This window comes from Limulus polyphemus, unplaced genomic scaffold, assembly GCF_000517525.1.
Source record: "Limulus polyphemus unplaced genomic scaffold, Limulus_polyphemus-2.1.2 Scaffold75, whole genome shotgun sequence".
In the NCBI taxonomy this organism is placed as follows: Eukaryota; Metazoa; Arthropoda; class Merostomata; order Xiphosura; family Limulidae; genus Limulus; species Limulus polyphemus.
This window is the reverse complement of record NW_013665685.1, coordinates 441182-455810: the sequence shown is the minus strand read 5'-3', so window position 1 is coordinate 455810 and position 14629 is coordinate 441182. Positions and strand designations below refer to the sequence as shown.

The 14629-nt window shown below is 31.7% G+C and overlaps 1 protein-coding gene across 1 annotated transcript in view; it reads left to right on the top strand.

Annotated features, from left to right (window-relative positions):
• Positions 1-4524: 4524 nt before the first annotated feature.
• The window catches only part of LOC106466688 (CD63 antigen-like), a 28762-nt gene continuing 18657 nt past the window's right edge, over positions 4525-14629 (top strand). Inside the window, exon 1 of the mRNA XM_013926986.2 lies at positions 4525-4870. Within this exon, the coding sequence (XP_013782440.1) occupies positions 4808-4870 (63 nt within the window). The 5' untranslated portion in view covers positions 4525-4807. The remainder of the gene's footprint in view (positions 4871-14629) is intronic.

Sequence of the window (14629 nt, the reverse complement as noted above, 5' to 3'; positions counted from 1 at the left end):
GCTCAACTTCAATAATACTCTCTGACTGCAGATCAATTACTCACTGTCTACACACACACATTATTCCGTCACGCCGTGACCATCTTATATATACCAGACAACCCCCCCAATCTAGTAAATGCTAGAGCACTCCCGAAGGAACGGGATAGTTCTAGAAAGCAGGTGGCGTGACACTAGTCACGTGACCTCGCTGACGCAACAATATTTTAGGTCCAATATTGAAAATTCAAATGTGAAAACAATGTTGGATTGGCTTATGCTAAAATATGAAGCATACTAGCTTATATTAGACAAGAAATTTTAGCATAACCAGCTAATACTTTTAATATTAAACAATTTTAATACTCAAAATAAACAATGCATTTCATATTTTATATCACATATACGTAATTTCGTAGAATTTGTAAAAAAACTAAAAATTTTTTCATGAATGATACTTTTCAAAATTTTCTTGTGCAAAATGTATAAGAGTAAAAACAAACAAACAAAAAACAGTTTTATTAAGTTCGAAACACATAGCCAAATTTCACGTTTAGTTACCTTTGGCTTTAAAAGATGGCAGCTCTGTCGATTATTGAAATAACATTATCACAAGAAACGTAAAACAATAAATTAACAAACTGATTAATTAAGGCCGCGTTGTAACACTTTTCTAATTGGAATAATATTTAGTCACAATCTATTTCATAGACTTTAAGATAAAAAAAAGTTGTCAGCTAAATAAATTTTTACTTGAATTCTTTTCACTTAACTATCTGATTCAGTACAGAAATTGGCGTTTAGCTATATAATCCAATAAATAGTTGTTATTTGTCAGTTAGTTAAGCACAAACTGAACAATGGGCTATCTGTGCTTTGCCCAATATTGATATCAAAACCTGGTTTCTAGCATTGTAAATCCGTAGACATACCACTGTATTCTTTGTGATTTAATATTTTTTACATGTATTTAACTTCGATTCTCTAAAACAGTTTTATGGAGGATAAATGAAATGAACAAGACTGATATAAAAAGTACAAACGATTGAAACTGTTGAGCTCAGTATACAATTTCTTAGAAATATGTTCAACCTTCAGAATCGTTTGTTGACAAATCTACGAGTTTGTTCTAAATATTTACAGTATAATCTGTTGAGTACCAGTTGCATCTTTTTTCTTTCTACCCGTGAGAACGTTTCCAAGCTTATAATCTGTTAAGGTAAGTACGAATACTCCACTATTACATTATAGCGTTCGAAAAACAATATTTACACGTGCAGATGGTAAGTGATAAATACATTTTTAAATAATAACTTTTTAATTTAAACATATCTGCATCTTTAATAAAAAGTACAAGTTTCCTCAAATAAATTCAACTAAAATATTTATTTAGACGTGTTGTCCAAAAGAAATAGTAACATGTAACATATATTTGTATATAACTTTTTCATAGTTATACTTTAACACGATTTGTCTGTATTCTGTTTGTCCGTGACGAAAAATTTTGCAACTGAACGATCTCTGATTTTCATAAAGAGCGCTATTAGGGGTTCTTGGGTATGTCCCAGAGGGATTCTGAAACTCTCTTACTTTATTTATTTTCTAATTTTTATGAGTTTGCCAACCATTTTAACTCCATCTCCCTTTGCTACTGTGTTGGTGCAAGCGAATGACATACGCACTAATGCCGTCCCGTCACTCACGCGAACTAGGAACAAAATAGATGCTGCTCCTGGCGCGGTAACCTTTGTTAGTTTCTATAGTGTCGAATATTCTACAGTCAGCCTGACACAAATTAAATAAAATTATTATTTGATACCAAAAATAGATCTTGTTTTTGACGTATAAATGTGCTGCCTTTCAGTTATAGAACTTAAATGTGATTTTTGTTGTGTTTACTAACTGAAAGGCCTGGCATGGCCTGGTGGTTAGGGCGCTCGACTCGCAAACCCAACGCCGAATATACTCGCTTTTCTTAGCCGTAAAGGCATTATAATGCATCAGGTAATCCCACTATTCTTTGGTAAAGATTAACCTACGAATTGGTGGTGGGTGCTGTCGGCCGGTTGCCTTCTCTTCGGTCAGTAGTTCAAAGGTAGGGGACAGTGGCAGATAATCCTAGTTGTTCTGCCATAAAAAAACAAACAAACAATAACTGAAAATTCCTTGTTAAAGGTACAACAAGGTAAAGAACGACAGGCTAAGACTGAGGATCATAGTACAATCATGTGAAACCTATGGCATTTGTACAAACAGTTGCAAGTGCAGAAAGATGTGCTGTACCATTGTTATCAGAGTGGAAAATGGGTGTAACTTTGTATGTGCTAGCAGCACAGAATCCTCTTCACTTTACCTGTTCTGACGAGAAGGTCCATTAATTAACTTAATGGTGCAAACATCTTTGACTTCTATCTTTTATGAATTCTAGATTTGAGTACGCAATCATCTACTAGACGATCTATAGGAAGGATTTGACTTCTTGGAGATGATCATTTTTAGTTCGGTTGTAGTCGATCTTGCGAGAGAGGATGATTAAGAACTAAACGCAGTCTGATAGAGGAAGGACTGTCCGCTTGTCCGTGTAGGTACGAGCACCGTGTTTCTGCTTTCTATTTTATTTCAGTAACAATGATTTTGTGGATTCTTAACAAGTTATTCGGACTCATTAATTTCACATCTAAAAAAGGAAAATCCAGTTAAATTAGTTCTGTCAGAAACTCTTAAATTCTTTGGCGAAACTGTTGTTATGTGTGGGATATTCTATCAAACACTTGTCGGGAAATCAGGTTAAAATACCACACCAATAATGTGACTGAATAAATTAATATTAGCTAAGTGATTGATAAAACATTCACCACATCAAAACAGTGTTATTTTTCTAGTAGTAACATTAGTATAGAATTTTAAGGTGTATTTACATAAATATGAATTAAAGTTCAAAAGAGGTAATTAGTTGGAATACTGTGTACAGTTTTGATCTTCTATTTAAGAAAGTTTATTAAATCTCATTCAAGTTTACAAGATTATTTGGGGGATCGATGGGACAAAGGCATCTGTTTGTAATTAAGCACAAAGCTAACAACGGACTATCTATGCTCTGCTCACTACGGGTATCGAAACCCAGTTTCTATTGCTGTAAGTCCACAGACATACCACTGCGCCACTGGGCGGCAAAGGAATCTAATTTCTTTGTGTCATATTCTGAAGGTAATAGGACAAGAGGAAACAAGTTAAAGATTTGGAAAAGTCTAGGCTCCAGTTAAGACAGTTTTATTTTTCTAACATGGTGACTGAATTATTGAATGAGTTTCTGTTGGCAGCGAATGAGGACAGCATTTTTCAGGAGTTTAAGAGGCCGATTTATGCTTTCTTGAAAAATAAAGAGTAAAATTAAATATTTACTTTTCTCATAGGTGGTTGTGCAAAGGCAGCTTTGAATGACTACATGGTTCCTTGTTATTCGTAAATTTTTACATTTGTGCAAGCACATAGTAAAACTATGTGTATTTTGAATTTTTGTACATAATGTTTCTTGTCGCATTTTGTTTCCTCAGTTCAAGTACCTGGGTCATCCACACATACCTTTCTAGATACGATCGTCTGATACTTGTCGGTGAATGATGTAACCTAGAGACTCGTTCTTTAGCTGATAGTACAAGCTTATCACTAATTTATAAAATGTCTCATCTGAACGACTGATCACTAACTAAGTGCTCGTGAACAACAACCGTGTAGCTGATAGAGCACCAATCCCCTATCAGAAAAAAAAAGAGAAAATAATATAAACAATAAACACTATCAATATCTTGTTTGTTTAAGACTTACTTATTCAATCAAAGTATTACCTATTTACAACACAAATATATAAATACAACAGATAAAATAGCAAACATCGGCAATATATATTTCATTTATCAATGCGGACCTTTAGAAGCACCAGGATACAGGTCAGCAGAAAAAATTGTATTGGAAACAGTGCGATATCACACTTTTATCTGTGGGTGCATTACAAAAGTGACAGCCAATTCCTTAGCGTAAAAAATGGGTGGTAGAGTCTGTCTTCCTTCTGGTTAAGTATTTCAAAATTAGGTATTGCGGCAGATAACCTTAGCAGGTTTGTCATAAATACAAATACTTTCTTGATTGTTCGTTAAAACTACGCTACCCTATCTATTAAATAATAATAATTATTAATTATAACATTAAAATTTTGCTATTCAGCCTTCAAACTCATTTTTAGACACAAAGTAGATAAAACAGTGTAAGTATATAAAAAATTACCTCTTGTGAAATAGGCTGTTGAAAGTACTCACATGACGTCTTTTACGTGGCATGTTTCATCAGTTAAATTTTGATGTATTCAAACGCTAAAATAAATAGATCACCAAACTAGATGTAGTCTTGAAATTATTTGACAATAAAATTTGGTTTAATAATACCAGTTTATGCAAACCAATTTGTAATGTATGAAACAGTTTTCCTGTAAGCTTGGAGTTAAAAAAAGGAAAAATAGCGCTGCGTAGGGATACCATTTAATGTGACAAACTATAAGTTATAAGATACGCCTTCGTCTTTATTTGTAATAATATAAGAAGGGCGTGTGAAAGTGGTAGTAAGCGATTGATAATTAATTTGAAATAACAGGAATAAACATTTAAGGTATAATCGATACGTGTGAGAAGAGTAGGTTACTTATTGTTGGGGTGCTGCAATTATAACTACTAAACTATTTCAAACAGTCATAGAAGAAATAAGTTAAAGTTTAATAGTTATTTTTACTTCAAATTTTTACTGCGAACGCCATCGTATTACCCACAAAATTGACAAAATGGTGCAAGGTGGGATGTCAGTCGTGAAGTATCTATTATTCGCCTTCAATTTTATATTTGTGGTAAGTTTATAATTTACTGTTTTTAAATATTACTTCTCTGAACTTAAGTTAAACTTGACATGTATTACAATTTGTACTGTTAGTGTTAACCAGTGTGTTTGTGTTTACGACTACGTATATATATTAAAATTTACATTGCTAAATCATCAGTAAATATTAGCGTTTTATTTGGTCGTTTATCGAGCTAGTGTTTAGGCAAATAATAAAATTGAAATACTTTTATAACTTCTAACTTTACTATGTCGTACATAAACTATAATACTAATTACTATACCACACGTCTGCAACAGTACAACTCAGCACATGAGACTCTTATTTGAGACAAGTTCTAGTTCTAAGGTGTAGAACTAAAGAAATTAGTAATAAAAAAAAAAAAAAAGAAAAAAGAAAAAGTTATTACCTTAGTGCTAAAGACTAATGAGAACTAAAATAATTTGAAATCTTTATAACCATTCTCTAACATACTACAACTTTTTTGATATTTTGGCATTAATAATAATAGTACTTAAATGCAGTTTTACAAAACATTTTTACAGTAGTGATACAGAACTTTAAGATTTGTTTTAGGATTAATCTGCTTTTATCATAAAAGGTGTTGAGTCAAATCGCCTTGGATGATTGTTGAGTAAATTTAAAACAAGTACGAATTAGAAATGTCTGCACTGGGTTCAATTCCTAATGCTTAGTAATGGGGATACCGAGTGTTCTCTGTTCAGTGAAGTGTCCTGTGAAGTTCAATATTATGAAAATCTTACACAGTTTAATCACATTAAAACAATTGTGACTGTTTTTTCTTAATATTTCTATTAACCTCAAACTAGCTTGCAAGTTTCATCTTGAGATACCAGTGAAAAGTAACTGTCAGCACAGTAGCTGCCACCTCTCTGCTTTGGAGCCTCATGTAGTTGCATAGGTAGCATGTGTGTAGTGTTACAACTGGAAATACCCAAGAATTTAATGCCATCAGGAAACTGTTAGTTTACTAATTATGCTCCTATCAATGTGATTATATAAGCAAAGAAGTGCAAATGCTCAGGCTTCAACCCCATGAGGTACTCTACTAGTAACAAGGGTTTAGTTTACTTAATTCCATTGTTAACAAACCGTTTGCTCCCAACCAACAACATTACAAGCCAACTAACTATTATTTTTTCAACTGGTACCGATATGCTTTTCTGTTAATATTTAATGTTCTACATTAACAAAAACGTTTTGGAAATCTAAAACCTTTCCTTCATCTTTGTAACGATTAACAGCCTTGAGAAAAAGGTAACAGCAGGAAGGGAAGATTTCTCTTTGTTGAATCCATCTTAGCTTTCATTTATGTGTTTCACAACATGGTTTTGTAAAGCTTTCTTTGTCAAACTAGACATTTCCCCACTACAAATGTAAAACTTCTTATAATATCCAGGGCAAATCCCTTTAAAAATAGAAGTTACATTAGCATCTCTCCAATCCACAGACACCTAATCAAACACTGCTTTTCTACCAGAATTGAAAGAAAGACTTTTGCATAATTATCTCTGTCCTCCTTTAAAACTATAGGGGAAAATCTTGTCTGGTTCTGGTACTTTGTTTATTTGCAATTTGTGCCATCAAGGGATTAATGTCTACATGATTCAGTTCAATTCCAATATTTCCTATCAAATGGTCTGGAATATTGCTGGTATTTAGTAAAAATGGAAGAGAATAAAATGTTTATCATCTTTACTGTTTCAATACTCAAACTGTTATATTGCCATCAGCAATTCCCATTCTAAAATTTTACTTGCCTTTTAATATGCATAAAAATTCCCAATGTTAGTTTTTGACATTACCAGCCAGTTGCTTCTCATAAGCCCCTTCTTAATTTATTTTTTAACCAAATCCCCTAGCAGTGCTGAGCAAGTAATTGACATAATTGACTACTACAAGCATTGATTATATAATTAGTGTCATGAAATAATCAGTTAATTGAAATTAATGTTTAAAATTATTACTATTTTCAATCATTCAAACTATCTAACTCTCTTAAGAATAATTTATTATTTGAATCTAAATTGTTGATGAGTAGTCAACTTATCAAATTTCACTAATTATTCTGATTTAACCATGTGTCTTCCTGTAGTTATAAAAATTAACTTTAAAATTCCTATTATCAGCATTTTCTAAATATAGCAGTTTCAGTAATCCAGTGATATCAGTCCTCCATTTCAGCTCTATTCCTCAAATCATCTACTTTGCTCCTTACATTATAGTAATAGTAACTTAAGCATATTCTTGATCCTACTATGTTTATCCTTAAATCTTTCTTACCTTTTATATAAAATATCTTTAAAACTTCCTTAAACATCCTACTACCTAAGTTGCTGGCTCCTCAGTGGCTCAGCAGTAAGTCTGAAGTCTTATGTTAAAAACCAGGTTTTGATACATATTGTGGGCATAGCACAGATAGCCCATTGGGGAGCTTTGTGCTTAACAAACAACCTGCTTAAACCTTTTATATAAAATATCTTAACTTCATTAAACATCCTACTACCTAAGTTGCTGGCTCCTCAGTGGCTCAGCAGTAAGTCTGAAGTCTTATGTTAAAAACCAGGTTTTGATACATATTGTGGGCATAGCACAAATAGCCCATTGAGGAGCTTTGTGCTTAACAAACAACCTGCTTAAGTGAAGCTCGCCTAAAGAATGACTCCCTGAAAACTATTCCACAGGTGCAAACAGCCCACTTGTTGCTCTAAGCAACTCCCTGATAATCTTTCATGTGAGCTTAGAACAGTTAATTCTCAGAAGTACTTCTGAAAAATTTAATTTTATTATTGATTTTCTTAATTACTACAATTATCTCATTTTCATGACCAAGTCTAGTTTAAGTCTAGGGAAGTTGTGGGTATTTTAAATTTTGGATTTGGGTACCATCTTTTCTGATTAAGATTTTTCACTGTTAGTTTCTCCATTAACTGAGGTGATTAACAATGAATTCATTGTTACCAACATACTTTAAGCTAGTCATTCCATGGGGCACAACATACTCTTAGATGCCACAAAAGCTTCATTGTTTGTATACATGTACTTGGATGCTGATTTTTGTGTGTGTTGTATTAAGGAAATTACAGATACAAGTGTTTTTGTTGATTTTTATTATGAATTACATGTGCATCTAAGAAAATTTTAACTTTGAAGTTTTACTTTTTTGTATTTCTAAGTTGTTTTCTTGCCCTTTAATATATAAAATCCAAAAATACATGAAGCTAATTAAAATGTTACCAAGGGTAGAAAGCTTTAGAAGTGGATATGAGTTATGCTTGGTGGTAAAGCAGAGAGTGATGATGATGATTGGGCAATTTTTGAAAGGGAGCTAGGGCTCAACCTGAAAATGGTGGTGGGTTGGTGCTCTTAAGGGTCTGTTTTATTATCTGTGTAACATATCAAATAATGTTTACTATCAAGGTATGAAAAACTGATTTACTGAGCACAACATAAGTTTTACAAGATATTAAATATACATTAACAAAAGAGTGCCTGGCCAGTACTTTGTAAATCAATAAACAACTCAATCTTCAAGTACAAACACCATTATCCAAAAAAAGAGCAAGGTTGTTAATATCAAAATTAAAAAAAAATAAATATAACTATAGTAATGATTTGGGAATAAAAAACCAGAAGGAAAAAAACACCTAATTTGTAAGATTATTCACAGTAACAATATTACACTTCTGAAAGAAATAATGTTAGATCTCAAATATGAGACTGAGTACTTGCATTATATTTTAACAAATTAAATACATTACATATCAGTTTCACACATCTCTATCCTAACAGCTCTTTATAACTTCAAGTTTTAAGGATTTTTATTGTCTAGGCAGACAATGGGATTTACATCTTTTTTTTTTCTATTTTTTGTGGATAGTTATATTTTGGTTTGTGGGTTATCTTCAGATGTGGTGGATGCAATATGTTTAAGGGAGGGCTTCATATGTATTCGAATAAGTGCTGGCTTTGAATTTGTGTTTATGCATTATGTATATATTTTAGTTAATTTGGTGAATGGGAAATCTTAGTTGGACCAGTAGGACCCTTGTTTGTACATCACAAGTCTAAATTAATGATTTAACTTTTGTTTTAAGTAATTAATCATGAGCTTAGTATCCATATCATCATGTTACAGCAAGGGGAATTTCTCCTCATATTGTGTCTTAATATAAAAAAATCTCTCATTTAATGTTTAATATACACTAGGTGGCAGGTGAGGCAATGTTTAGGCAAATAAAAAAAATATACCTGAACAGTACAAAAATACAAACAAAATAAACATGAATGATGAACTCCATAACTAAAAATAAAATGGAAATTTCTACTACATATGTTATTTATAATACTAAAATGTGAGGTGAAGCTGATTCTGTTGAGGATTCTTCTGCTATTGTAAAGGATCTTGTCAGTCCTAGTGAATGAATTAGTATGTTTAAGATAAGACTTCATATTATGAATTGTAAAGTTACAAAACTTTAATAATTTCATATTAATTCTAGACGTAAACAAATTGATAATGTAGATTAGTGTCACAAAAATAACTATTGTTTCCAATTATTACTATTTTGAATTATTCCAATTATGAAGTAATCAAAATATTCCCACAATGACTTTTCATTATTATTTTAGATTACTTCAAGTTTTTTGATCTTAATTAGTGTTGCAACACCCAAAAGTAATGAACTGATTATTACTGTTTTTGTTTATTCTGACTATCCAAGTAATCGCCATGGTACTTGTGGTTAAGCAAAAGCTATGCAATGAGCTGTCTGTGCTCTGCCGACCATAGGTATCAAAACCAGATTTGTAGTGGTACAAAATTAATTTGCCAATATCACTAATTACTCTGCTCAAATTGATTCATATACACCTTCAATACAAACATCTAAATACTTGCAAGTGAATTTTCATTTAGATAAAGTGTGGATATGCTTATAATATCTTGTTAGATTTAAGCCATGCATTTGAGTAGTATACCATTAGTTTTGCTAAGAAAAAGGTAAGAATTACAAATTTAGTGCATAGAACAACTTTTGATGTTATTTTTTTGATAAGTTTAACAGTTCTAATTAGAGAATAATATACATAAATGTATGATGAATTTATCTTTATTCCATATTTGATGGTCATGTGCCACTTTCAAAAAAAAAAAAATGAAAGAAAAAAATTTTTCCTAAGATTCCTCTAGGATATCAAAATCTTACGAATAGTGTGTGTTTCGATGTGTTAATATAGTGAACCTCAATATAATACACATTAACTTACTGTACGAGTGTGTTTGAGTTGCTACACTTACTTTGCAGGTGTGTTTAACATGACCTTGCAGGTGTGTTTAACATGTGTGTTGTTAGGTTACTACAGTTACCAATTTATTGTCACTGTTGAGCCATGCAGGCTGACTATGAGACTTGTTCTGTGTACATATACATTTTTGTAAAACATTTCAACCTCTTTGGTCCAACTGTAGCATTAAGGTTTATATATCGTAAAGAAAAAGAATACTTACTATACATCTACATTTGCTGTTAGGTGCTGGAAACACTATTGGAAGTAAATCTACATGAATGTTATAATTTTACTTAAAACTGATATTTTTGGTCACCTAAAATTCAGATTCTCTGAGTGATGAATATTTATAAATTAATTTATATCAGCTGTTAAAAGTACTGAACATGGGGGTGCTAACAAAAATATTGCTTTCTCTCAATCCTCAATATCTCCATTTGGTTAATTTTATTAACATTTGTTTATACTAAGAAAATACTGTGCATTTGTGGCAGTTTTTTATTTTTGGGTGGAGGGATAATTTTGTTTACCATGATTTACATGTGGCATTTTTTTAACAGTGAGTAAGAATACTTTTTTGGAGTGCTATGATTGTGAAATCTGTTGTGAAGGTTTTTAATAAATGTTGATTCCTAAGTTCTGCATTATTTTTCAGAACTGAATATTAAATTGATTTTCTTCAGATTCAAAATTAGTAAAAATAAATCTGCTTTTAGATTGAGTGGAGGTATAATGTTTCTTAATGATGTCTTAACCTTAGTTATGTTTCATTTCTAAGGGATGACACAGAGCCATTTGACCCATCCCAGTTTTACCACAATCTTACTCCCAACATAGATAGCATAATTATTTGTGTTGTATTGAAATTTTATGATAGATAGATGGTAGATTATTTTTACGATTAGGGATAATGCTACTTAATTCAAGAGGATTGATATTAGCTTAGTGGTTAATCCTGAAATTGTATAAATGTTATTTTAATAATGAGAAGTGAAAGTTGCATGTGGTGTGCAAATTTAAATGGTGCTTAAAACTTTTCTGAAACAAGGTACAGTATCAAAATCATTGCCAAATAATTCATATTTTAGTTACCAAAGATATCTGTCTATGTGCTTTTTGTTACCATAAATTGTAAGTAATATAGTATAAATGTTCATGAAAAAAAAAGTTAAAGGTATAGGGTCTTGAAGAACTGTTAAAAATATTAAAATCATTACCATTTTCCCGTAATTGTACATATCTTAAAACCATAGTCACTTTATTAACAACTTTATTGTTTGATTTAAAAAAAACAACATTTAATGCGATTTTGGAGAGTTTTTCATGCATTTCTCTTATGTTGTACTCTATTCTGATCACTCCAGTATTTGATCTAAGTTTGAAATAAAACATAAATATGAAAAGTAAAAATGCTACCTATAAATTGTTACAACTAATGGTTGTAAGAAGTTAAAAAAAATACAATGTTCATTTTGTCAAGACATCACTGAACTAAACTAACAGTGTATCATCTTGCTTTATTTGTGGTGTTTCAAGAATTTGAAAACTTTGTTAATATTTTTTAATGCTAGTACCTAAGTTGGTCATGGTCATTATGATCTGACAGTGTGCAACTCTCCTTTGTCTAATGCTGTACATTTCAATAAACAAAAATGTTTTCTTTCTGTGTTTCAACTTTTTATTCACTTCCTGTTTGGTAAGACATAGCTGGATAAGTCTGCAAAGGGGGTGCAACAATAATGTCTAATTAACCACTAGGTAGAATGAATGCACTCAAGGAGAATTAACTTTAAAAAGTTAGTTTGGAAAGTGTATTGGTAATTGCAGGGGATGAAATGAATTTGGGTGTGGTTGTTTGGAGGACCTTAAAGACAAAACTTAGTTTTTGTGTATTTTGTTTTTTAAAGTTTAGTCTTTTTAGACTATTGAGTTCCATTTTAGTTAAAGCTGGGCAGGTGGTAGAACGTGCTAATTATTTATTCTCTTATGAAACTTGGATAGTTAGAATTATCAAAATTAGTTAGTTGGAAAATAATTTTAATTAGCTGATCATTTTTGTGAGTTAACCTTAATTGATAAAGCTGAACAACCTTGAATTAATCAATCAATAATAATGAGAAATCATAATGACAATATTTCAATTAGTTGGAATATTCAGAAAGAAAGTTGATTATTTTCATGATTAGTTGAATGTAATTATTTAATGAGCCTGACAATTAATGAATTAGCAAATTTCACTAATTGCTCAGCTCTAGTGATGTATGTTAGTTCCTAATTTTCAGAAATCCAATTTTGAGGCTACGAGAAGAGATTTATCTGTAGTAAGTTGGGACAATGTGTTAAAAGATGTGGGACATATTTTGATCAGTTCTTAAATAAATTCCTTTCAAGTCAAGATAGGAGAAGCATAATGGGGGGGGGGGAGATCAAACTGGCTTACTGAAGCCATAACAGAAAAGTGAAAAGTCTGGGATAAATGCCACAAGTTTAAAAAGTTTACACAGCAAGGATGGAAGATTTGCCAAACCATTGGAAGGCTAGGAACTAGTTAAAGAAATTAGGAAATCCAAAAAGACTTATGAGAAACACTAGATTAAATGTATAGAAGGTTTTCCTTAGGGATTTAAGGAAGAGGTCAATGATGAAGGTAGGTATGTGGTCCCCTTTTTTCATTTCTGGTAGATCAATAGAAAGCGGAAAGTGCCTGAAGGTTAAAGTTGTTATTTTTAAAGGGTTTACAAGATTTGCCATGGAAACTGTAGATCAGTTAGTCATACTTCTGTAATGGAAAACTTTTAGTCTGATAAAAGAATCTCTACAAAATAGTTTAATGAAATTTAAATGAAAACTAACATGGCTTCACCTAAGGAAAATATTTCCTTACTGATCTGTCATTTTTCTAAGATACTACTTGTTATATTTGTGAAGGAAAGTATATTAGCTTGGTGTACTTAGATTTTCTAAAAGCTTTTGTTAAAGTATCACCAAATAATTAGCTAAAAATGTCTGTGATTGGGGTTGGGGAAATACTAATTAATTGGATTGTAAGGAGACTGGATGGGAGAAAGCAAAAATTATGTTATTAATTGAATCCAGTGAAGCTGAATTCATGCTATTAGTGAAGTATTCAGAGGTCAGTGCTTGGCTTTTGCTCTTTCTTGTTAATATTAATGAAATTGATAGGGGTATAATTAGTAAAATTTGCTGAGAATGTTAAACTCCTGCATATGGGTACATTTCTAAGTGCATATAGAGGATGTTGTGGTATTACTAAATCACTAATCAATTGGTAAGTTGGCAAAAACCCTTTAATTTTTAGTAAGAGCAAGGTAATGCATTTGGGTTGTAATCTACATCACATGCTTAATATAGATGGGAACCAACGTAGTAGCATAAATGAATAAGATCTTGGCACAGTGGTAAATAACTCACTCGCCTTCAAATTAGTTTTAGGTTGCTAGTACTAAGACCAATAGAATTTTGAAGTGTGTTTAGAGACATTCACCTACGTATGTATATGTCACTATTTATGGCTCATTTGGAGTACTGTGTATAGTTTTGGTCTTTGTATCAGTATTTTAAAAGGATATTGGAAACGGTTCAGAAGAGGGCTAACAGGATCCTTCCAGAGATGGAAAGGTTATCATATAACGATGGGTTAAGATCACTTAATTCATTTCTTTTTGAGAAAAGATGAAGAGATAACCCAATTTGAAGTTTGAAAGATTATCCGTGATATCGATAGGATTAAAACTTCTGAAGTTATTTGTAATAGGATGAGAAGAGACATTACAGCTTTGAAAAAAAATCAGCCTAAACCCTAGTTAAGACCGTATATATTTGCTTTGATGATTTACTTATGGAATGAGTTGTCATCAGCAGTAGTCAAGGCCAGCACTTTACAGGAGTTGAAGGGAATCGGGGATCTGCTGAAAGTAAACGGTGGGTTTAAATTTTGACTTTTCCAAATGGTAGATGTGCAAAGACAGCCATGAAGGGCCAAGTGATCTCAATTTGTGCGTAGATTGTGTTGTTACGTAATAATAACACTTTCAAAATTCTGGCTTGTAAAATCGGATCTTATGCTAAGTTTCACATGTGAGATAAGTGTTTTCAGAGTGTGAATACTTTAAGTTATATGTAAAATGTACGTAATACGTGTGTGTTTCTGTTACACTTAGAAGTACATTACACATAAAGTAACATAAATATTCATACTGGCATGTTCGAGCTACAAGTTACGTGCCTCAACATGTCATTAAATACACATAGCCAATTAATTAATTTAATCTATGTAAATGCTTGAATTTTTTAAAAAACTCATAAATATAAGGTGTTTCAAAATTGATTCGGCCGTTTTATTTACGTAGGTAATTTATTTTTTTAACTGTAACTTGTTAACTACAGACATAACGAACAGCAGTAATCTGTTAGGTCGTCAAGAAATTAATTTCGCGT